Raw genomic sequence first — 22,735 nt, 5'->3', positions numbered from 1 at the left:
TAAGCCTATTTAAACATTGACTCATCATTATGCATGGCTAGCATCTTATTTAACATTTCCCAGCATGGTATGTGTCAGATAGTGGAACTCAGAGCTCATTAGCAGGCTGTATTTGTTATCCAATCAGGGCCATCGATTGGAAACACCCTGACACACACATGCACACACACACACCACCCCCACGGGAGGTGATTATTTTTTCTCCTGACCAACTGTGGGAGTTTCAGAGTTATACCTCATGTGTTATCTCTGTTTGTGTGTTGCACACAGTTAACTTGGTTCTATAGAGGTAATGTCAGCATAATAGGTGGTTGTGAAGGAAGGAACCAAATGGACAACTTTTAACTCAAGTATACATCATAGCTTTAACTTGGCTCCTTTCATTCATTTTTTTGTACTAATTTAATATTTTACCATTTTTTCAGTCATGTTCCTGCTTTTGGCACCCTGGTCCAAATGTATTAGTCCTAGTTGGCCTTTCCTCATTTAAGTGGATCAAGTCACTGATACTGACTCTGCATGCCACAAGCTCCTTGGGAAATCATCCTAAGTGCTGTATATTTATTACCTTCAACCAGTAAAATGTAGGAAGTCCACCATGTTTGCTTCAGTTCTTTGATTGACAGAGCAGAGAAGTGATGATATAATGCGCTGCCTTCTTTTTTAAGTACTGTGGGGTATTTTATCTTAAGCGAAAACCAGACAGCGGGATAATGATGTGGTTGCCAGTAGTCGGAACGCATAATAAAACTTTCAACTTCCTTCACAGCCTTGTTTAGTTAGCACTTATTTTTTCTCTCCTTCCCTTTGTGTCTCCCTCACTGCCTAGATATTTCTTATTTTCTATCACATGAATGAGCCTGTTTAGCATGGAGAGAGCAGAGTGTCCTCTGAGAGTCATCGTGCCTTGTTCTCTGCAATGTTATTTTTACTGCTCTTTCACTGCTCGAATACACAGATGGACTCCCCTCCTCTTCTAGACTCGTCTGTCTGTCTGTCTGTCTGTCTGTCTGTGTGTCTGTCTGTGACTCTGTCTGTCTGTCTGTCACTCAGCTCGCATGGCAAGGAAAGCAAGTCCACCCATGCACAGCGAGATATCTCTTGGGATTCTTGATGGGAATTTTCAAAGTCATTCTTCATGCTGTGATGACTTAATTTCTCGCTGTCCTTATCAGGAGTATTTCCCAACTCCTGCAGATGCACTCAGAGCCAGAGGTAATTGGAAACGCCGTAACAGCATGTCGGCAAAATAATATGTTTGCATGTTTGGGATCCTAGGAAGGGTTGTTTGAACCACTTTCTCCACACTCTCTCTCCCTCTCTCTCCCTCTCCCTCTGTAGCTGTCTTTCTTTCCCATGTGTTGCTCTGTCTACCTCTCTTGCTCCCTCTTGTTCTTTCCGTGCGTCCTTCCCCTGCCTGTGCAATGTGACGGAAGGTAGTGCTGTGCTCTGCTCATGTCGGATCCATTAGGGATGAAAGCACACTGCAGTGATAAAAGATTGATCCAGTCTTCCTTGCATCACATTCACATCCCTCACACCCTGCTCCCTCATCCTGCCTCACACCCCTGTTTCCAAGTCAACCCATTTTTCAATTTATTAAATCATCTGTACCCCTCTAAATAAATCATCCTCACCAAGTTTACTACGGCAAACTTTTTCCTCTCAGGGTTTCATAAAGGGGGACATTCTGTTATCCTTGTGTAGGATGCTGTTCTCAGTGATGCAAATAAAAAATATTCCTTCCAATGAAATTTTTGAGTAAGTACATTTCAAAAAAAAAAAAAAAATTGGACTGTTTCATTCTCCAGGTGTTTTTGTTGTACCAGGAAGGGTAATATGTACTTGGCTAGAAGAACCAGTAAGAGACTGGCAGCCAGCCCGGCACACACAGGCCTTACTTCACCTGTTGTATCCGAGAAGGCAAAGACAAACACAGCAGACCTGCTGTTTGTCAGCTGGGAGGCTGTAATTACTGAGAGGAAGGAGGGCTTTTGGAGAAGGAATTTCACTGCGGTTCTACTTTTAGATCTTTAGAGACGTGGGTTTGAAGAGCACCTGAAAACACAGTAAAACTGTGCAGAAATTTCTGGACCGATCAGAAACAAGCGTATGTCTTTTGATCCCAGCTGGCAGTTTGTGCAACATCACCCCTTTAGGGAATGGTTTGTTGCCAACTGCCAGGCTTTGTACATGTTTTAGGGAATGTTGGTGAAACAGTTAGGAAAGGTTTAGGCCGACATACAGGTCCTCAGCCTGAATGAACTCATGCAAGTCAGAGGTACTGTCAAAATGTCCTTAGTCCACCTAGGGACATGTTCCCAAGAGAGTCCAGCTGACCGTAAAGTTCACCTGAGTGAATGCTGTCACGTCATGTCAGGGTGAACTTCCTGTAGCCTTCATGGGTGTTTGGTCTGTCACATCATCAAACCCATAGCTTCACATTTCGTGCTGTGTTGTAACTGTTTGGAACTACTGGCAGGTTACCTGCTGGGGTTATGGACGTCTGTGTCTGTATGTCTCTTCATCCATGGCTCTCTGTTCTACTGTGTGTAGTGATTGTAGCGCGGTAAACATCTCTGCCAACCCCCTGGGACAGTCATGTGACCGTGTGTGTGTGTTTGTTCATAGCCATGGATGTGTGTTTGTGTGCGAGTGAGCAGCAGGTTGCTCCCTTGTTCAACCAGCCGTGCTGCGTTGACTCTCTGCTCGCAGAGCTCTCTGGGCAGTAAATAACATGGTGCCTCTGCCAAGGGCCCCGGACGGGTCCAGGAGGGGGGTCAAGACGCTAGCGAAAAAAAGAAAATGTCTGCCTCAGGGCTTGGGACTAGTAAATCAACAGACAGGAGAGGAGAGAGGCAGGTGGATTTGACAGTCTCATCCCTCACGCTGAGAGGGTTTGATGTTAGAGCTGTCATTGAATGTAGATGTGTTTGATCAAGCACATTAGCAGCAAAACAAGCACATGCAGATGACAGCTACTGGTGCACAAACATTGATGAGCAGAAGCGAGCCGGGCTGAAATTAGATATTGGCAGTATAAGTGGTAGGCATTAGGGATTACCATGCTAAATGCCTGATTTGTTTTGATTGGAGATATAGAACAAATGTAGACAACATGAGCTTGACAGCATGACAGATGGGTTTTGTAATGTTTTTTGTTAGGTGACAGGTTTCAGAAGCACCCAGGAATAGCTCCAAACAACTTGAGATGAGCAAAATTAAGTGAGCCTGTGACTCCAAATGTAGGTATCAGACATACACACAAACACATGCACACACTGCGTGTCTTCATTCTCTCTGTTCTGTAGCATGTATGCGCTTAAAGCACAATCTTTCAAAGGTGAATCTTTGCCACTTAATGCGCATGTGAGTGTATAGTTTAGGCTACCATGCTTCCCATAGGACAAAGAGACCAAAGCAGATACTTTTTTCATCCACAGAGATGAACAGATAAGCCAGATTCTCAGTGTCAGGTTACCCTCTTTTCTGTGGTTTCAGATGCAATGTTTGACTCAAACCTTGGCCCCGCTCCAAGACGCAGATTTACTGAGTTGCCTGGAGTAAAACCTTGAACCCCCAGAAATGTGGAACGTGGACTGATCCAGGTTTTACATAGCAAGGTTATCTACATAATTTGGAAAAACCTTTTATGAAAGTTGTCTTCCCTTCAACACAGACCATAGTAATTGTTTGGTGAGTTTCATTTTGACATATCTCAGACTTCTTGTTTCTGCCTGTCTGTCTGCCTTCTATTGGATACCCCCCCCCCAACAACAAACACTCGTCTTTGTCCACCCTCTCCTTCATCACTCCCTCCCCTCTCCTCCCTTCTTTGCCGTTCCCAGGGGGAAGTCCACTTGTCTCTCATATGTAAACTCAGCAACAGCAGCCTTGTTGTTGGTATTAAGCTGTGTGTATATGCATGTGTATCCATGCCAAAGATCACCCTGGTGATCTTGAGTCAGTGTGTTCAAAGGCAGCCTTCTGAAAGTGAAGGGGCGCCTCAGACAGATATACCGTCTTGGTCCCAAAGGTGCTCCTAGGGTACTGGGAATCAGCTATAAATCTGCACCCTGTCCTCCTTACCTTTTCCTTACTCATCCTGACTGTCCACACGCCCCCCCCCCCCCCCCCCCTGCACTGCTCTGATAGGTGTGATCGTTACTCCTCCTCAGAGTAATGACAGGGAGAGAGAGAGTCATGTGTGACACCTCCCTATCAAACTGTAAATCAAGGCCCACCCTAAGTTTTGTGATCCACATGCAACACAAACAGATTCCACCCTTTACTTGTTATGTATTTTACATGGGTACATATAGGGTTGGCTATCAAAACATAATACTCACTCTGTACAGACTGGAATTTGTCTGTAAAATGTCACATGCCAAAAGCTGGCATCAAATGTCTGGTCAGGGTTTTAACCTTGTTTACTTGTTTTATGACCAGATGGTTACTCATTTGAATCCAAATATTGACAATTTCATATTTAAACAGTTACATTGCTGCTTGATACCCAGCTCAAGTTATATTTAAATGTCAAACTAAACCAACTAAAGATGTTTTATTCAGAATGCCTGACCTACAGGTGAGCAGTGTAAGTTGAAATGGTGGTAATTGAGTTCACGATGCAAAAGCTTCAATATTAACTAAAGTTCATAGTTTTATGATGTGCTGTACATTCCACAGTGCTTGTCTGTTCAAACGCCCCCCCACCCCCCACCCGCAGTACAGATACAAATAACATTTTTGTGGAGATGAATCTTCTCTTATGGTAACGAAAAGATAATATCTTATCTGTCTGTAGCAGAATTTTCCACGGTCACGGTGCGATAGGTTACCTGAAGGTCGACACACACGCACACGCACACATACACACACGCACACACACTTACTGACAGGCAGATTCACGATCTCTCTTGCTCCACCACGGCTGTGTTTACCTGTATCTCTCTCTCTCTCTCTCTCTCTCTCTCTCTCTCTCTCTCCAAGGACCAGGTATGTTGGAACTCCCAAGGTAAATATTGGGAGGGTGTGAGAAGAGATGTTTTGCATAGCAGACTGACCTTAGCGATGGAGTAACATGTGTATCTGGACAGCCTGTGGTTTTCTTTTAAACTTCCTGGCAGTTGTTCAAAGAATGTCACAGTCAGGAACTCCGGCTTTCAGTTTCAAAGTGGAATCTAATCTAATCCAGAGGTGAATGGACTGCATTAGCCGCTGTAGTAGTTTGTGAACTGCCCGTGTAATGTTCGTGACCTCAGATTGATGTCTTGGGAGGAAACCGGGTGGAATTCTTCACTTTCATCTGTGAAAACATCCATTCAGCAGACGGGTCTGTGTTTTCTTTTTGTGTGAGTCTTATATTTTTGTTGTAATATTACTGTTACAACCCCGCAGAAGAATGTGCACCTGCTCTTTCCTGGATTGATAACTGCCTCACCAAAGTCTGAACTTCTCTTGTACATCACTGTAGCGCGTGAAGTGACAGACTGAGCTGTGTGTGGATGATGTAGGTGTGAGGCTTTGAACTCTCTTGTTTGCCATTTTTCTTTGCAGCAACACATTGATTTTCTTTTTTCCTTGGGCATGCTAATGGCAATATTCCCTTCAGCTCAGATGAGGACTGGCAAGTGTATATTGCATCATGGATTGCATGAAATTAAAGTATGATGAAAGACTAACACCAGTCTCAGTCACTGACAAAATAGCCCTCCTTCAATACCTCTACAGTCAGGGGTTGCAGCTGTGTGAATTAAATTACATTCAGTTGGTTAGGTTGAATTGACTAGTGTCTTCCTTTCTGTGTACAGTTTGATTTATTATGATTGCATTGTTTTAACTATAATGAACCATTTCTTGGATATATTTTAGCTTCTACAATCTAAGTTTGCAACAAAAAAAAAGCAAACAAAAAAATAGAAGTGAATAATTGATATGTGAAGACATGGAAGCGACCTTTAAATTACTAATGAGTTTAGCTTCAAACCTGTGACGCTGGAGGCCGCGGCATTCCTGACTCCTCAATGACAAATGCACGCAGAAAGCGAGAACGCAGTGCCCACACGTCCTACAACTACAAATAGCGTGTATTGGTTAATTGAAAGTTACTATTTTCCACTCATGTACTGTGTAAATTGCGTCCTTTTAAATTAGTGGGTTCACTTTTACAGTTACATGTCGCTTTAGTCCAAAATTAAGCAGCATCATTTAGTTTGAGCCAGCCTGTCTGCCGTCTGTGCTTCAGCCATGTAACATGTTATTTTGGCTGTGTGATAACTGAATATGTTTTAGTCTGTATATAAAGTCACTGAGATCACATTTTCCCCCCATTCTGATGTTTGATGTGAACATTGACTGAAGCTCCTGACCTGTATCTACATGAGTTTATGTATTGCACTGGTGACAAACATTTAGCTGATTGGAGCATGTGTACAAGTGTTTTTAATAAATTGCTTGGTGAGCGTATGCGCCCATGTGCTCACTGCACAACTTATATGAATGTGTGTGTCATCTAGCCTGCGTGCTGTGTATGAGTTTGGCTGGGAACCGAGCGATGACTTCCTTCCCTGGCAAACATTGCTGAGTCAGGTCGGGAGTATATGATTACACATGGGTGCCCATCAGCAGTCTGAGAGCCTTCTTCCCTGGCTCACCCAACAATACAAACTCCTGTGCTCGCAGGGCACAGCCTGCAGGCAGCCAAACCACTCATCCTGAGCCGAGCTCTCAGTGGAGGCCAGCTTTGCCTGGCCTTCAACAGGCTATGTGCAATCCTGCATTATCATTCTCACCATTAGCTGCCGGCTCTGTGGGTGTATCCATGAGTCAGCGCAGACAAATTCCTCGTCTCTAATGTGCTCGCCTCCACTCGGTTTCCGGGGTTGAAGCGAACAAGTGCACTAGCGCCAAACCAGGTATGAGTAAGTCTTTCTCTTGGTGAGATGAATAATGTAGTTGTGTTTGGGCTTTGTAAACTATTGTGGCCACCTTATAGCCTTTCACTGAAATTCAAAAGTGTGCCAGGGGTTTCTTTGTATTCCCTGTTACTTTATAAGCATTTTAAGAATTGAGGTTACATAAATACTCCTTTTCTCATACCTTCCCTCTTTTATTCTCTCTTGTGGTTCAGGCCAGGTTACCATCTGTCTGTGTGAGTGCTGCTGGTGATTCATGATGACTGGGATTTCACACTAAGTGCTGTTTTACACAGTGTGTCTGTAGTGGTAGTGACAGCCACAGGTGATGGCCAGATTCAGAATGACCATGTCGAGGCCTGCTTCAGATCAACTGGAGCAATCGCCTGTAACCTTTTTAAACCCTCATCATTCATCAATTGCATGCACAGGGATTTCACAGCGTGTATGTTTGGTGACTGTGCATGAGATCTAGCAGTAAATAGTGGAAAAAGCACATTTTGTCCAGGTGATCGGAGGTTTCAGCTTGTGATCTCGTAGTAAAGAGTCTGCTTTTGTAAATACTACGCTGCCCATATTTGCCCTTGATTTGGAGGCAATGATGTCCCCTGTGTTAATGAACCACTGATCCACCCTCATTGAGATTTCACACTTGGACGAGCCAATCATTATAATGGAGAAGGCTGAAGGCTGCAGCGACAGATCCCTGTATGCAAGTATGGCAACAAAAGCTTATTAGTGCTGTTGCTGATTCCTTTGCGCTGAGTCATTAGCATGTCAATAGAGTATAGACACATTCAGAGGGGGGGGGCATTTTCAAAGAGCTAGTCGGTCACAAGCGTTTGGACTTTGTTCCGAGAAATATTTGCCAAATTAATGTGCTGTGAAAAAATGCATTATTCATCAGGTGTGTAGAAGCTTCAGTGAAGCTCCGTTAGCAGGAAACCAGGCAACCGTTCAGTCTAATTAACAAGCAGTGTGTCTGGAGAGCCTGCTGCAGCCTGGCCCTCCACTGTGAAGTAGATGATGCATCACAGTCACTGTCATAGTAAAATACACACTTTTACACATGAGAATGCACCAATGCCTACATGCAAATGAACTGTTGTTTTACCAGCACAAACTAGATCACACATAACCCAGCTCCCTTTTCAAAAACAGAGACACAGATGTTGAGCATGTACCACACAGTGAGCGGACCGCTGTCTGATGTTTTGCTAACACCTCTCAGACAAAATAAATAATCCTGCTGTGACTTTTATTTTAACTGCATTTCACTGCCTTGTGAGATACTATAAAAGCAAATTATCACATGAGAGATGTGTTTACATCGTAATATCACTAATAGATGCCCTCAGATCTTGGATCTAGTTTCTCTAGTAACTCTTGGAGAATGTCGAAAGCATCACTTTCTTTGCCAGAGATCAGAAAGATCTGTCTGTCTGAGATACAATCATGAACAGATAAAAATATGAAGCTACTAGACTTGGCTTGTCAGTGATTTTAATGTTATGTAAATCATCTCCCCAAATACCATGTGAATGTGCTGTCGGTGTGACTAACTTGGTCCCCCTGAGGCAACTTTTACTTATAGAGAGACTTCTTATCTTTTGAAATGAGATGATATTGAGCTTTTGAAAAATATGGTGAATTTGTGTAAAAAACAAACAAACCATCGCATTGCAAATTGAATTGAAGACAAGTGCAGGTGGAAGAAAAGAGAAGCAACAAAGTGACATTTCTAAAAAGCTTTTCAAAGCCTTTGGGCTGTGACTGCTAAATCTCGCTCTTTGTTAATATGGATGATGATCACTTTTTGACCCAATCGGTTTCTCCCAGCACCACCTGGATGCTCTTGTCCAAATTTAAGGTGTTTTGAAATTTTAGACGCCTCAACAGTTGACTCCCTAAAAGAGGTATATTGTGTGTGTGTGTGTGTGTGTGTGTGTGTGTGTGTGTGTGTGTGTGTGTGTGTGTGTGTGTGTGTGTGTGTGTGTGTGTGTGTGTGACAACTCTTGTAGCCGGTGTGCAAGTTGACATTAGAAATTTTCCTTGGTGTGTTATGAAGAAGTGACTTGAGAATACCCATGTGATTAATTACAAGATTTCCACAGAGAGACAGTTTTAATGATGATTTTCTACCATTATGAATAATTATTGTGCTGCTCTTAACTATGGGCTTGTTGTGGACTTTTTTCTGTGTGTTTTTGGTCTCATTGGTCCTTGAGCACATAAACTGCACTCACTTGGTCGACTGAAACGCTGGATGACGAGAGGAAGGAGGAGGAGGAATAAAGAATGCAAAACCAAGAGGCGAGAGAGGGCAAAAAAAAAAAGTATCTGTTTTGCCTTTTATTAGTTTTATCAGTGGTAACATGTGGGCACAGCGGAATGGCAGTAAAAGCTGGCGTGGCGCAGCGTGGCAGGCGAGCCAGTGATGCCAGAGGCCACAAAAGAGACAACACTGTCTGCTGAGTGTGGAACCAGGACAACAATAGTGTCTCTGCAGTACAGATGAGACCAGGCTGCTCGGTGCCAGCGTGTTACTGGCTCTTTGAGTGTTTGCGTGTCCCTTCCAACCTGGAGCAGAGTGGCACAGAGGGCACGGCTTCTCCCACCACTGTTCATTGTCCTCTAACAGCGATTTCTGACTAATTATGTGCCCTTTAACCAGCTTGGGCTAGGGGCTTCTTTTCTCTGCTGATACTGATACGGATTGCTGTTTCTTTACCCTTTTTGTCTTTTTGTGTGTGTTTGTGTATCCGTCTGTGGTTTGGATCTGGGGCAGTGTGTGAGGTTTACACTCTGCCCTTTACTCCTGCCATTGTTCCTTAGACTTGTGTTGCTGCAGAGATAACACAGTAATGGCTGTGGGCTGGAGCAGTCTCTCCTAAAGATAGGCCTAAGTGGTATGTCTGCCTTCAAACACACTTACACATACAAGCTTGTACATGAAGACATGAATACCCAACCTTTGACCATTGCACTAGCAGTACATAGTATTGTGTATTTTCCATGCACACACACTCTCACACATAGTCACACATTACACACCCAGTAAGCATACTGTTCATGTAGCCTAAGGGCTCAGGTGTTGAGAAGCTACAGTACCTAAAAGAGTTTGATTGGAATTTTCCTGATAAGTTGATAAGTCTTTTATGGATGTTTCCCCAGTGCTGTTCATGACTAACAAATCGTATGTTCACACCTTTGCAAAGGAAGTTCTGGTATTAGGGTGTGTCTGTCCAGCTGCGTGAATACTCGTACATTTGTACTTGTGCGTGTGTGGGGTTTTTGGGCTCTGTCTGTGCATGCTTTGCATGCATTTTTGGATTCTCGTGTGAGAAAAACAAAAATGAATGGAGAGTACGTGTTCTACACGTCTCCAATAAGATTCTTGTCTGTACCAGATGTCATTTGTTTATTTTTTAACCATAAAGACATGGATTCATATCAGCAAGATGACCTCCAGTGGAAAAATCAGCCAAATCAGATCAGATCACAGATGTTTATTTTCAAGCCTTGTGTGTAAACAGCGGTAGTTTTTGGCATAAGCAAGCTTCTTTGTGCCCAGTTTTGTCCAAAAAGGTCCATCATTTCACAGCCTGACACTGTTGCTCACACAGAGTGGCACACAGACGAGCCGAATCATGCACTGTGTGTCTGCAGGGCTGTGATGCTAACCACTTCTGCCTTGAGTCGAATTCACAGAGGAGCTTGGAGGCTGTTATTGAAGGGAGACAGACAGAGGGACAGACAGGGTGATGAAAGACGCAAAGCGGGTTAGCTGGATGGGTGAGTGATGATGAGAGGGGAGAGAGAGGGAATGGCACATGGCTCCAATCACTGTTCTTTTCTCTACCACGCTCTCTCTCCCTCTTTATCTGTCCATCTGCCAGCGTTTTTTTCCCCCACATTTTCTCTCCCCCCTTTCTCATTTTGGCACTGTCTGTCTTCCTCCCTGTCTCCCTTTCTCCCCCTTTCATCATACAGTATGACTAGTCTGTTTTTCTTTATTCAATTCAGCAGACAATCCACTCAAGTGGCTTTTTTTTGTGGCGATATGGATTGTGTTGTAGCTTGGGCATTTTTGATTGCTTCAGTTTGCTGTTTACCTACAAAGTGATTGTACATTTTCTTAATGATTAGCTTGCTTTCTTTGAGAAAACATGTGACAGCCAGAGCTCAGAGTTTCAACTGAAACTGCGGCCTGTGTTGTTATGGGTGGGTGGGGCATGGATGAAAGTAGAGGTGGGAGTTTGGATGCGTTTTTTTTTTTTTTTTTCATTTGGGGGGGAGGTGGTGACCTGAGGTTTAAGGGGTGTGGTTCAGGCATGTGGAGTGTTGACATGTGGGTGAAATGGATTTTGGACAATCTTAGTGGTTCGGGTTAGAATGGGTGTGTGCCTATGTGACTCTGAACATGTGCAAAGCGGTCTTGTTTGTCCACTGCATTTGCATGTTGACTCTGAAAACAGATATTCTGCAGTAGAGTCATCCTCTTTTTCTGGATAGCAAATGTATTGATTGGCAGACTGTTCTGCAATGTTTTGAACGTCATCTATTTCTTCACACGTCCACGTAAATGATATGCTTCATGATTTTGAGACTACCTTTTACAAACAATGTGCAGGTGCCTCTCCTGTGTCTGTATATCAGTGAGAAGTGACACAGGACTCCTGAGCTGCGTTGAGAAAAGGAGATGGGTCAGGCGGATGTCTGGTTCTCGGTGCTGTAGCGCCTGCGACAGAGAGAATAGACAGCAACCTGAGACTCACAGGCCTGTTTGTTTCCTGTTGGTGCAGATTATCACATTTCATCAGCCAGGAGGGACAAGAATTAGCATCATGGGAGAGTGACATTCTTTGCTGGGAGATGTTTTTGTGTTTGTGTTCTCCTTTAATGTGATTGTTACGGTACATATAAAATTTGGACAGATATTAATAAAAAAAAATAATAATTATTAAAAAAAAAAAAAAAACTTCCGGTGAGGAATTGTCTGCAAATCTGTTTGCATGTATATTACATCAACTACAGTTAGATAGGACATAATTTCACTATACATGCAGGCCTGTATTTGACACAAATGTCAAGAGTTCAGCCTCTTACTCCAAGGTATGAAGAGGAGGTAGAAGAGGGAAGTCTGGTTCAGGCCTGTAAAGTAGCATTTCTATGCTCAAATATTTTTTTAAATGTTTCTTCCTGTTTACCTCTTCTTTTTTTTTAAGCATCACAGCTGAAGTACATGGATCTCTACTTACTCTGTGACTCAACCAGTTAGGCTTAATTATGTATAACATCACAGAACATTTTGTGCCCTCTGAAAGCAAAATGTTGACATTTCTGCTGTGTTTAAATTTCTGGTGTTTGATTTTGATAAGCGCTCCTTTTTCACATCAAGTTTTGCTCCAGATGAAATCGCCCCGCTCAGATCGCTCAAAGGAATTTCTTCCACATGTGATCATCCATCCCCATCTCCCGCTTGTTTCCTGTGATCTCGTTCTGCAGGTTCAATGTCCCGAGCTGTGCCGTCATTTCCCTCTGTATGTGGTGTCATATCGATGCTGTTGCCACATCAGATAGGCTGTTGCTCCCCAGCAGCGTTTGTGTTTGGCGTCCAAACAGTGGTGAAGTAATGGTGGTGCGGGGCAGCCAGGTCAGCAGCAGGGGAGGGGCGGGGTGAGGGCTTTGTTAAGAAAAGCAGGAATTCTTCCGGCTGGCAGATGAAGTCAGTGCATTCCTCCAAAGCAGCTCCCTATAGGCAGCCAGTGGAGCAGAGCCAGGCACTGAATGAGGGGCAAGATAATGGTGGAGCTCAGTATTAAACACCTCCCATTGAGAACTGGAGAGACGGACAGACAGATAGAAAGAGAACACCATCTGTCTGACTGTGGGTGAAGAGTTGTCTTTTGCCCACCTAGGCTACAAAGTTTCATTTGCGGTGCCAAGTTCTACAGATAATCCTACCACTGCCCGAGGCATTTCACTTTTTATGAGCACTGCGGTATTTTATTACCTCGTTTTGAAGCTTAGCTATAAAAGTACAGACAGGCGGAGTGAGGAGTGAACATAATGATATTCATTTAGGTTAAACCTTCTGCCCAGATGTGTCTTAGGACACCTGCTGATCTGCTCTGAAGGCGGATAAGACCCAGTTCTGGTCCTGCTGAGGCGGATCAAACTGAGGGACATAAGTACACACACACACACACACACACACACACACACACACTCACATATACACTTGTTCTGTCTCTCCTGCTATGTTTCTATGTATTTCTCCCCACACAAAAACACTCTCCCAAACATAGACACACTTGAGTTGCTCCACTTTCCCTGTCCGTTCCCCTCGGCAGTAAGCTATCATAACGGCTTTGAAGGAGGGCAGCAGAGCGTTTAATTGGGTTACAGATTGGCATTTATGCTCCCAGGTCCACAAGATACTGCCGCGGCTCTTAACTAACCACTAGGAACTTTACAAAATGCTACACTGCTCTACCCGTCAGCTGCCAGTGTTGAAATTTACAATTCAATGATGCTCTCACTCAGCACAGCACGTTTCACATCACTAGAAGCTGGTATATCAACAAAATAAGGGTGCTATGTATCTGTACATGACAGCTGGCGGTGCGTTGTGTTTACATTCATAATAAGTTGTGTCATATGTAAGGGTAAGATTTTGCATCATGATTTACAACTCGGTGAAATCAAATTTACACCAAAGAACATGCCTTTTGTTTCTTCATCCACAAAAGTCCTGTCTTCCAACCAGGAAGTGAAATGTCTGGATTAATCATCAATCGCAATCATCACACCTCTGAGCTCTCTGTCTCTGCTGTTTGTCTCTTACAGAGCTAGTGCCATGCAGCACTGACCTGAATCAGGCCAAGAGCTGAAGTGACCTGTTTCGAAGACCCATCTTACCCTACACCCTGCCTTGCCTGGTCCCTGATGGAGCTCAAAGTGTGGGTGGACGGAGTGGTGCGGGTGGTGTGTGGCTTATCTGAGGAGACGTCCTGTCAGGATGTGGTCATTGCTCTGGCACAGGCCATTGGTGAGCATTTCAAGCTCTGAAATTATTGTGTCATCATTTTTGGGATACCAGCATCCAAGCTGTTGTTACTTGGCACCTCACTTGTTTCCTTGACAGTTTATCTAAAGGCCATAAGTGATTAGATAACAGCCCTGCCCTGCAATGAGAATTTAATGCAGACAAAACCAGAGTACTTACACATGTCGCGGTTGCAGTGGTCCTGTTCTGCACTCACCTTTTCATTTTCCGCTGACCCAAATTGAAAACTCTGCTGGATTGCCAGGGGGTCAGCTTGGATTTGAGCCGGCTCTCCATCCCTGTATCCGCCAGCTTTATTCAAGTCATACGATGCAGCAGCATTGAACAACATAACTCCAGATTTAGCGCTCTCCTCCTTCTATGAGTGAGCTGCCTGCCAAGTCATTAGGGAGGGTTTGTCCTAATTTCAAGGTCCTTGTGGAAACTTCAATTTATTTGAACATTTTTACATGTTGTGCAAGTCCTACGCAGCAGCCTTTTATTCCAATCCTCAAAGGCAGAGATTTAGAGGTATCAGCATCATCATAATGTGTCTGATGTCATGTGTTCACATAGCATTACTTGGGTAGATCCAGTGGGATGAGTCAAACTCACTGCTCTAATTACACAGAAGAAGAAAAAATTTGACCAACAGATCATATTATAATACAGTTTTTCGGTAAAAAACAGTGTCATGCAGCTTCTACAACTTCATAATTTGTGTTATTTTGTGGTACATATGTTCACTTACACTCTCTCTGCGTCTCCGTCCCCAGGTCAGACAGGCCGTTACGTCCTGATCCAGCGTCTTAGGGACACCGAAAGGCAGCTGTTGGCCACAGAGAGGCCTCTGGAGTCTCTGGCTAAGTTAGGCCAACATGGCAGTGAGGTTCAGTTCTTTCTCCGACGCACTGGTCCTAGCAGTAGTGACGGACCCGGCTCAAAACAAGACAGGCCAACTCCCCCTCCACTGCCCAAGCATCCTGAGCCAGAGTCATCGAAACGCAGCCAGCCTAAGAAAGCACTCACCTTTAACCTGGGGCCATCCACCTCTCCTAGAACCAAAGCCAAACAGTTTAAGAGGTCTCCTCGGGACTCTCCAGAACAGAGAGCCTCTCCCTCCCCTTCTCCCAGCCCCGTATCCCCTCATGTGCCATCTCCATCTCCTTCACCACCTATAGGCCCATCCAAAGACGAGGTCTTTAGGAAAGTTCTTCAGCAGCAGGAGAGACTAAGGGCCATCGAGGGCCAGCTGGAAGCCCTAGAGAGGGACTCACATACCTGGGATCGTCCCTACCCATCTCCCTGTCCCTCACCAGTGTCTGACACTCGTTTGCAGGAAGAGATGGACACTCTGGAGCAAGTAATGCGGAGGAACCAGGCTGAGCTTGCCCACGAGCAGTACTGGGAGGAGGAGCTTCAAGCAGAGGGGGAGAACGAGCGAGGGATGAGGAGGAAGCTGGGGGAGCTTCATGCCAAGTTGGACGACTGTGGGCGACGGCTCCATGAGTTCTCCGTCCGTTCTGCTCAGCTGGAGCAAGAGATCCAGCGGGAAAGCCAGGCGGAAGGGAGAACCAACGGGCCTGAGGAGTCCCTCGATGTTGTGAAGGCAGAGCTCCAGAGCCAGGAGAGGCAGGGGACAGAGCTGGAGGAGCAGCTATCTGAGACTGACAAGGCTCTGGGAAAGGCAGAGTCTCTGCTGCAGGTAAGGAGAGAGGTCACGGTTCTGGAGAGAGGGCTGTAAATCCACTTCAGCCCATGTGTTGCCATTTGAGGGCTGTAGCACAGACCCTCTTGTAGCCATACTGTAAACCTGTATCCCTCTCCTACCTCCACACTGCAGCAGACACACAACAGTGCAGAGACACTCACAAAAAGGAAAAGGAATATGGAGTAAAAAGGCACCAGTTCTATTTTGTCATTTTGATATTAAAGAAATTCTGATGACATGAATGCTGTATGCTTATATCCTACCTTGCATGAAAATGTTTTATTGTCTGACGAAGTATTTACAGTCTAGATGAACTGGTTTGGCAGGTGTCATTTTGCATGCATGCTCTTAACACGTGGTTACTAATGGTGTTTATATTACATGGACTGATAACTTCTTATTCTTGTACCTTGTACGGAAACAAAGATTAAAGAGGATTGATTGGTAGAACAAAAGCTCCTTTTATTGGATCTACTCAGACTCAACCAATCATAGTTTGTGGCGTCGTTGTTTGTTTACTTTTGGTGGTTGTCATAGATGCAGCTGTATCAATAAAAGCCTAACCCAGTTTGAAGTGAAACTTTTATGAGTTTCCTCATATTCCAAATGAAGCCTGAGACTCGGGTAATCACTGCATGGAGCTGACGCAGACTAGTTCCGAAGAAAATTTAATGCTTCTTTAATTTTGGTCTGGTAGATGGTGTTTTGAATGTTTTGTAATAGAGCACAAAGTGAAACTTTTTGCAGTCCAGTGTTTCACTGTCTTCATAAACTAAGGCTGTCTGGTCTGAAAGAAAAATCAAATGTGTTCCATTTTCAGTCCACTGGACTCCAGGTAATAGCAAAGTGGCTTCAAAACAGATGAAAACATAATGATAAGCTCATTTGCTCTTTAGCCAGTCATCGTCACAGGGATGTGTATGACTCAGATATAGTGCTTGCTTGATGGGGCAGAGAGGGACTGTTTGTCACGATCAGTTTGCCAGTTATATAGAAAGCAACCCTAGACAGAACAGAGGTATTAGGCTTTTTTTTTTTATACATACCAGTATATTTACCACCATGTCCTCACATGTAAGTGTTTATAATCTGAAATGTAACCACAGAGGCACCCACGCAGTAATTGTCTGAGGGAAATAAGATGTTTTTAATTCCTGTAAATAACATGTTAACGCTGTTTAAATGAAATGGTATAATAAATGTCAATGCATAGCACTGGAAAGGGGTTGATGTTTTGCAGTGTCAGTCATCAGTGAGCTGATCGGTCGAGGCTGCCAGCCGAGTGTTTAAGTGTAGGTGGTGATGAGCACAGCATTCCTGTCATTAAGCTAATGGAGGCAGACCTGCAGGTGTGAACTGCCTCAGCAGACTGCCTCAGTCCACCATCAATTACACGTACACACACATGCACACACACGCATAGACGCACAGGCTCTGGGGATGGGAGCCATAGCATGTTGCTGCTGCTTCCTGAGCTGTGTGCAGACACATTGATTTAAACACAAATGGATAGTTGATTAAGACTAATTGACCGGCCTGTTTGTGTACATCAGAGTTTAATCTGTGGGCGCAAAGGTGATACCACTGTCTGGATGGATGATCTCTGAACTCCACATTTCCAATAATTGGAGCTCATGAATATCTTTCCCCGTGGCATGTGGTCAGTCAAGACAATTTAAAAACACAGCAGGGAAATGAGCATTGTTATGTATCATCTATGAGTTTGCCTCAGGCTGCCGGAATTTGATGGAATCAGAAAACGATGATGGTAGTTGTGCAACTTCGATGATTCATTGTAGCTTAATGGTGTGATGGTGACCTTAAACACTTTGAGACTAGACTTGTAGACTCTGCTGCCCCCTTGTGGTGAAAGGACACTTTGTGATTATATTAATAGTAATGTGACCTCAAGGCAAGATAAAGTAGTTCTGCTTTATAAATACATTAATACATTTTCATTCAAATCTTGCTTGGCAGAATTTTATCCCATTTTCATATGCTGTGCCCACTTCTGTTTACAGGCAAACAAGGTGTTAGTGTTCAGTGAGTCAGTGGTAGACTGATCTGAGCTCTCAGTTGTCATTTGTTTTCCTCACCTCATCTGTGTTCTTTTCCATCTCAGGCCAAACAGGAGGAGCTGGAGGAGCTGAATAAGGAGCTGAGGCAGTGTAACCTGCAGCAGTTCATTCAACAGACAGGTGTCCTGCCTGCGCACACCCACTCACGCACAGAGCTTCAGGAGCAGCTAGAGCAGTTAGAACTTGCACATCTTCTGCAAGACGGATACACGAATGGAAGTACGGAAACAAACTAAAACAGATGTTCAATCTTTGACACAGCATTGCATGAGTGGTGGCTTAAAGAGTGATGGCTTGCCCACTAAACACATTTCTATCTCTTTGTCAGGCCACAGTGTAACTCTAGTGGAATCCCCGCCTCGCCCCACTGCCAAACAGTTCCTGGGACATCCACGAAACCTGCAAAACCCTCTAGTGTCCAGTCTCAACCCTGAGGGTGTGTATGTGTGAGACCCTGCTGCTTCCCAAGTCCATCCTGCTCTGCTCCTCTCCTGCCCTGCCCGTCCCCTGGTCCCAGAGCCCTTTGCTCCCTATACTCTCTACCCCAGCTTGATTGGGTTTAAAGCTAAACCTGCAGTTTTTGGTGTTGGGTAGTGGAAGCAACTGTAAGGTGGAGGTCCCTGCTACTTCTCAGCTGCTTCCTTGTGCTCTACCTTTAAAGGCTGAAAGACTCCTCTTCTGCTCCTAACTCTCAGTCTTCTGCTGATTCCTGTTCCTAACCCTTTACACTTGATTCAATCTTCCACATTCCTCTTTCCATATTCTCATATATTGCTGCATTCTTTAACACTCTCTCAACGCCTCTACTCCCTGCCCTCCTCCTCTCACTGTTTGCTTCTGGACTAACAGTAACTGCTTTTGTGATACTTTAAAGCATCTGGGAACTTGCTCCTAAACCTCCCCCACCCCCACCCCACCCCCCACCCTCTGTAATACAGAGTGGCCTTCCCCACCCTCAAGTCAACAATCGTCTGCCGACAGCTGCTTTTCACTGTATCTCCATGTAACACATCGATCGCCCCGGGAATGACTGTAGCAGACATTCTGATTGTAGCACTGTTTTTATAATGTGACATGGAAAGATATGAGACCAATGTCATTTCAGTTTGCCTTTTATGTATGGATACGGTTTATGTGTGAGGGGGTTGTATCTATACAATGCCTTGTACTTTGGTGATGCTTGACTTCCAAAGAGCAAGAGCCTTTCACAGAGGGCTCTGCAAAAATGTATTGCACTGTCCCATTCTCTTCCTGTGTGAAGCCTTGGCCCTTGTTTGCCTACAGAGAAATGTATCTTACTGTTCTCTTTCTGTTCCGCTCTGAAGACAGTGCAACTTATTTTAGGAGCTTACAGCTTTTTGCCAGTCTATTTTTGTCAAGCTCCGCGCTAAAAGAAGGGATACATTTCAAAAGTAGTGCCACAGGGCCAGGAGTTGTTAGAGTATTTTTCTTTTCTTCCATTGGGATGGTTCTTTTGCTGTCATCACACCTAACATTTGACCTGTCATAGCTTGCATTGTACCTCGGTGTATTGTAGATTTAGGACAATCTTACTTAACCTAAGTCCTAATAACAATCATCAAGCGAATAAGGGATGCTGTTGTGCTCTGTGCTTTGACTGTCTTCTACACCGTAATCCACATTTGGTTATCCAAACCACCTAAACCAATATTTACTGTATCATAGCACTTAGCATGTCATTATATGTCTTTGTATTATGCTGACAGGTCAAAGTAACGTGTGTTTGCGTGTGCACTTTCTCCTTACAGTCTGCTGTGTGGTGTTTTCTTTTGTGGGATTACACAACCTCTCCTTGCTTTAGCAATGACAGACGTCTCAGCGCTTGTTATAGAAACATGCTTTTCAACTCTGTCCCAAAATGCTATTCCTGACTACAAGACTTCAGTCATAGTCCACAACCTCTATGGGTAAAGAACCCAGTAACTGGTCTTGTGTCACTTTGTGTTTCTCATAGGCATGTGTGTATTTCTGAATCGAGCCAGGTCTCTCTCCTGCTGTGTCTGTAGCAGAAAAGTGTTTTCCAAACAAAGGGATCATCATCCCCACTTATTTTTGTGTGTTTTGCAGTCCTGACATCCCGAGAGTCGTCATGGAGATAAAACATGGACCACAGGGCCAAGGGAAACTTGTTCACTGTTCTGTCACCGTCACCTCTTATTTGACCCCTTTCTTTGTAACTCTTGTCATTATTCAATCTACCATGATATACATACTGTATATACATAAGACAAATATATTTACAGAGTTTTGCTACTCTAAACACTTCAATGTATCTGTATGAAATGTAAAATAATTTAGAAACCTTTTACATAGAGAAATTATTACTATTACTATGTATTTAAATATAATAAAAATGTGTATTGTGTTTTAGATAATCTTTTGTGGAGTGATTGTTTTTTGAATACCCTCTTTATGGAATTACATTTACGTATGATCATCCTTGTTTAAATGACACAGTAACTAGGAGTGGAGGTGCAGCGCATCTGCAGTACCCTGCAGTAAATAATTTACACACCAGTGTACACTTTCTAAAAATTACAGTGCCATGAAGCTCCTATGTGAAATGCATTATGAATATATTATAGGTGCTGGAATATGGATGCTGTCCTCTTTGCTTGTGGTAGAACGGCTCATTCGATGCCACAGGATCGTTTCTGGGCACTTTAAAGCTGATATTCACAGATGATTGAAAGTTCACTAAGTGCATCCTTGGATGCAGAGGGAAATGTGGCAAACTTCCTGGCATCACAGCTACTGCTGTTATGGGTGATGTAACACAGTTTATATATAAGACATGACAATAAAGACGCAAGGCCACTGCAGACTGAGCATTTGTGAAGCCTAACTAGCAACCTATTTAGTTGTAAATGTACCTTAAAGTTGCTTGAATGGTCTTGCTATCAATGTAATTAGTTGCCTCTCTTTTTCTTACCATTTCGTGACATTACATTATATTTACTCATTTTGCAGAAACTTTTTTTCAAAGGAACTTGACAAGTGAGAGACAACACTAAAGCTTCAGTGCAGTAGGAGACCTTGGTGTCTGTACAAAGTACTATATCTTTTCAATAATGGCAAGGATATCTGGTTCTTCCACCAGAGGACATATGATTACAGAATACTGTGGACTTTACCCCTCTGAGTTGAAGTGGACTCTATCGCTCAACATCTTACTGACAACAAAACTACTTTTTTTTTTTTGTAATAAAAAATCTCCCTGGTATAGGGTAAACACACAACTGCGCAACTACAGATTTCTGCACACAACACTTTTGTCCTCCACCCCTTTCCTGTTTGTTTACCCTGGAGAGTAAATATGCTGGCTGTCACACAGTGAGTGACGCGAGTTTCCCTAGTGCTCTGGCTAACCCCGGACTGGAACCCTGTGGATATCTATAAATACACTCATCTGCCAACACTCACCAGGTAAAATCCCAAGCAAAGCACATATTTTCTTTCCATTTCAGTGTACAGTACACATAAATGGATATCAAAAAATGTTTAAAATGTTCCAAAGCATCAAAAATATAGGATTTTCTTTTTTAACAACCACTTCCATTTTGTGCCAATGCTGTTAACTTCTGACCATATGTGTAGAATTAAAGAGAAGTACATGAGATGGCCAGTTTAGATATTATGATTAATTATGTTGAATTGGATTACGCTGAGAAGCTTTAGAGCTGTCTGGCTTGGCAGGAGTTCGATAAGCTTCAAATCCTTGTTTAGTTCCCACTGTCTGGACAAGCCCAGGCCCTAGCGCAACACTGACGCCTGCCTGTGGACATGACGGATACTACACATACTCTTAAAATAAAAAATACAGTCTTTCTCTTTGCATGCCATAAGAATTGCTGTTTTCAGTGTCAGGTAATAGCAGAGTCAGGAAAAAAAAGATATGTATATTTCTTTAAATCACTGCACAAATGATGACTCTTGACATGAAATGTTTTATTTTTTGATGACCTCAGGCCTGTGTTGTACTTTTTTTTCCCCAGTCATCCTTCATGCAAAGTGAAATGTGTCCAACCTCACCCAACTCTTATCTAAACCCAGAGGATGCCAATCTCATAAACGGGACATTAACAGATTACGTTGATGTTTCAGGGCACAGCACTGAAGTAATTATTTTTGCTCATACAATGGCAGTCTACTGGAAGCCCATCTGAATCTAACTTCAGACAGTTTTGGATGAATGTAGAAAGTTGGACCACTTTAAGAAGGAAACTGATCAATATTTATAACAGGCAGTGGGTGTCTGGGAAAAAAAACCTCCTTGATGTGGACGCGAGTGAGCATCCGCACGTCCACATAACTGTATGATGATGAATGGGGCCACAAGTTAATGAGACTGACATACTGCACTTATCTATTCCTCTGTGTTACAATGAGTCAATGCAATGATGGAAATAAAACAACCTCACGTATACTGAGAAATGCATTACATTTTTAAACAAAGCAAGATACATGATACCACAACTGATTTGAGTAGAAACTTTACTTCTCACTTTAAGAATACTTTTTACAAACATATACCATGGATACAACTGATGATTTTCTTACTTAGAGCTCAGATTTGTGCTACTTTACCACAGTGTTAATAACTAGAAAACTTCCTCTAATGCTCAATTTTTTTTAACTGGAGGGCCTCCTGGAACTTCTTCAAGAACCCCTGGAGGGCCCCTGACCTCAAATTGTCAAAATCATTATGAGAATGATTATCTTGACTAAACCACACAGATGAAACTGAAACTGAAACAAAACACTCACCAATAGTCTTGACAGTAGGTGGCATTAGAGAGGTCGGCTCCATAGGAGACAATGCAAAAGCTACTGGTCCTAAATAAGGTACAGTATGTGCACATATAGGAGGAAGTAAGCTACAATACACACGAAGACCACTGGGAGGGCAGTCATGTTGAGCTGGCCTGTCCCAGCAATGTGCACAGGACATGATCAA

General features: G+C 43.5%; 1 protein-coding gene across 3 annotated transcripts in view; it reads left to right on the top strand.

Annotated features, from left to right (window-relative positions):
• LOC111228735 (ras association domain-containing protein 8-like) overlaps positions 1–20,072 on the top strand; it is a 33,891-nt gene extending 13,819 nt beyond the window's left edge. For 2 of the 3 annotated variants that reach the window (XM_022754754.1, XM_022754756.1), the window contains 5 exons: positions 13,770–13,971; positions 14,745–15,673; positions 17,802–17,976; positions 18,086–18,193; positions 19,846–20,072. In XM_022754754.1, coding sequence (XP_022610475.1) covers positions 13,869–13,971; positions 14,745–15,673; positions 17,802–17,976; positions 18,086–18,193; positions 19,846–19,877 — 1,347 coding nt within the window. In that variant the 5' untranslated portion in view covers positions 13,770–13,868 and the 3' untranslated portion in view covers positions 19,878–20,072. Of the gene's footprint in view, positions 1–5,279; positions 5,355–13,769; positions 13,972–14,744; positions 15,674–17,801; positions 17,977–18,085; positions 18,194–19,845 lie in introns of those variants that run through there. The other variant, XM_022754757.1, reaches the window with a different exon arrangement.
• Positions 20,073–22,735: the final 2,663 nt, after the last annotated feature.

The sequence above is a fragment of the Seriola dumerili genome, unplaced genomic scaffold, assembly GCF_002260705.1.
Source record: "Seriola dumerili isolate Sdu_G_001 unplaced genomic scaffold, Sdu_1.0 BDQW01000219.1, whole genome shotgun sequence".
NCBI classification, from domain to species: domain Eukaryota; kingdom Metazoa; phylum Chordata; class Actinopteri; order Carangiformes; family Carangidae; genus Seriola; species Seriola dumerili.
The sequence above is the reverse complement of the archived record's forward strand: the minus strand, read 5'-3'. Positions and strand labels throughout refer to the sequence as shown.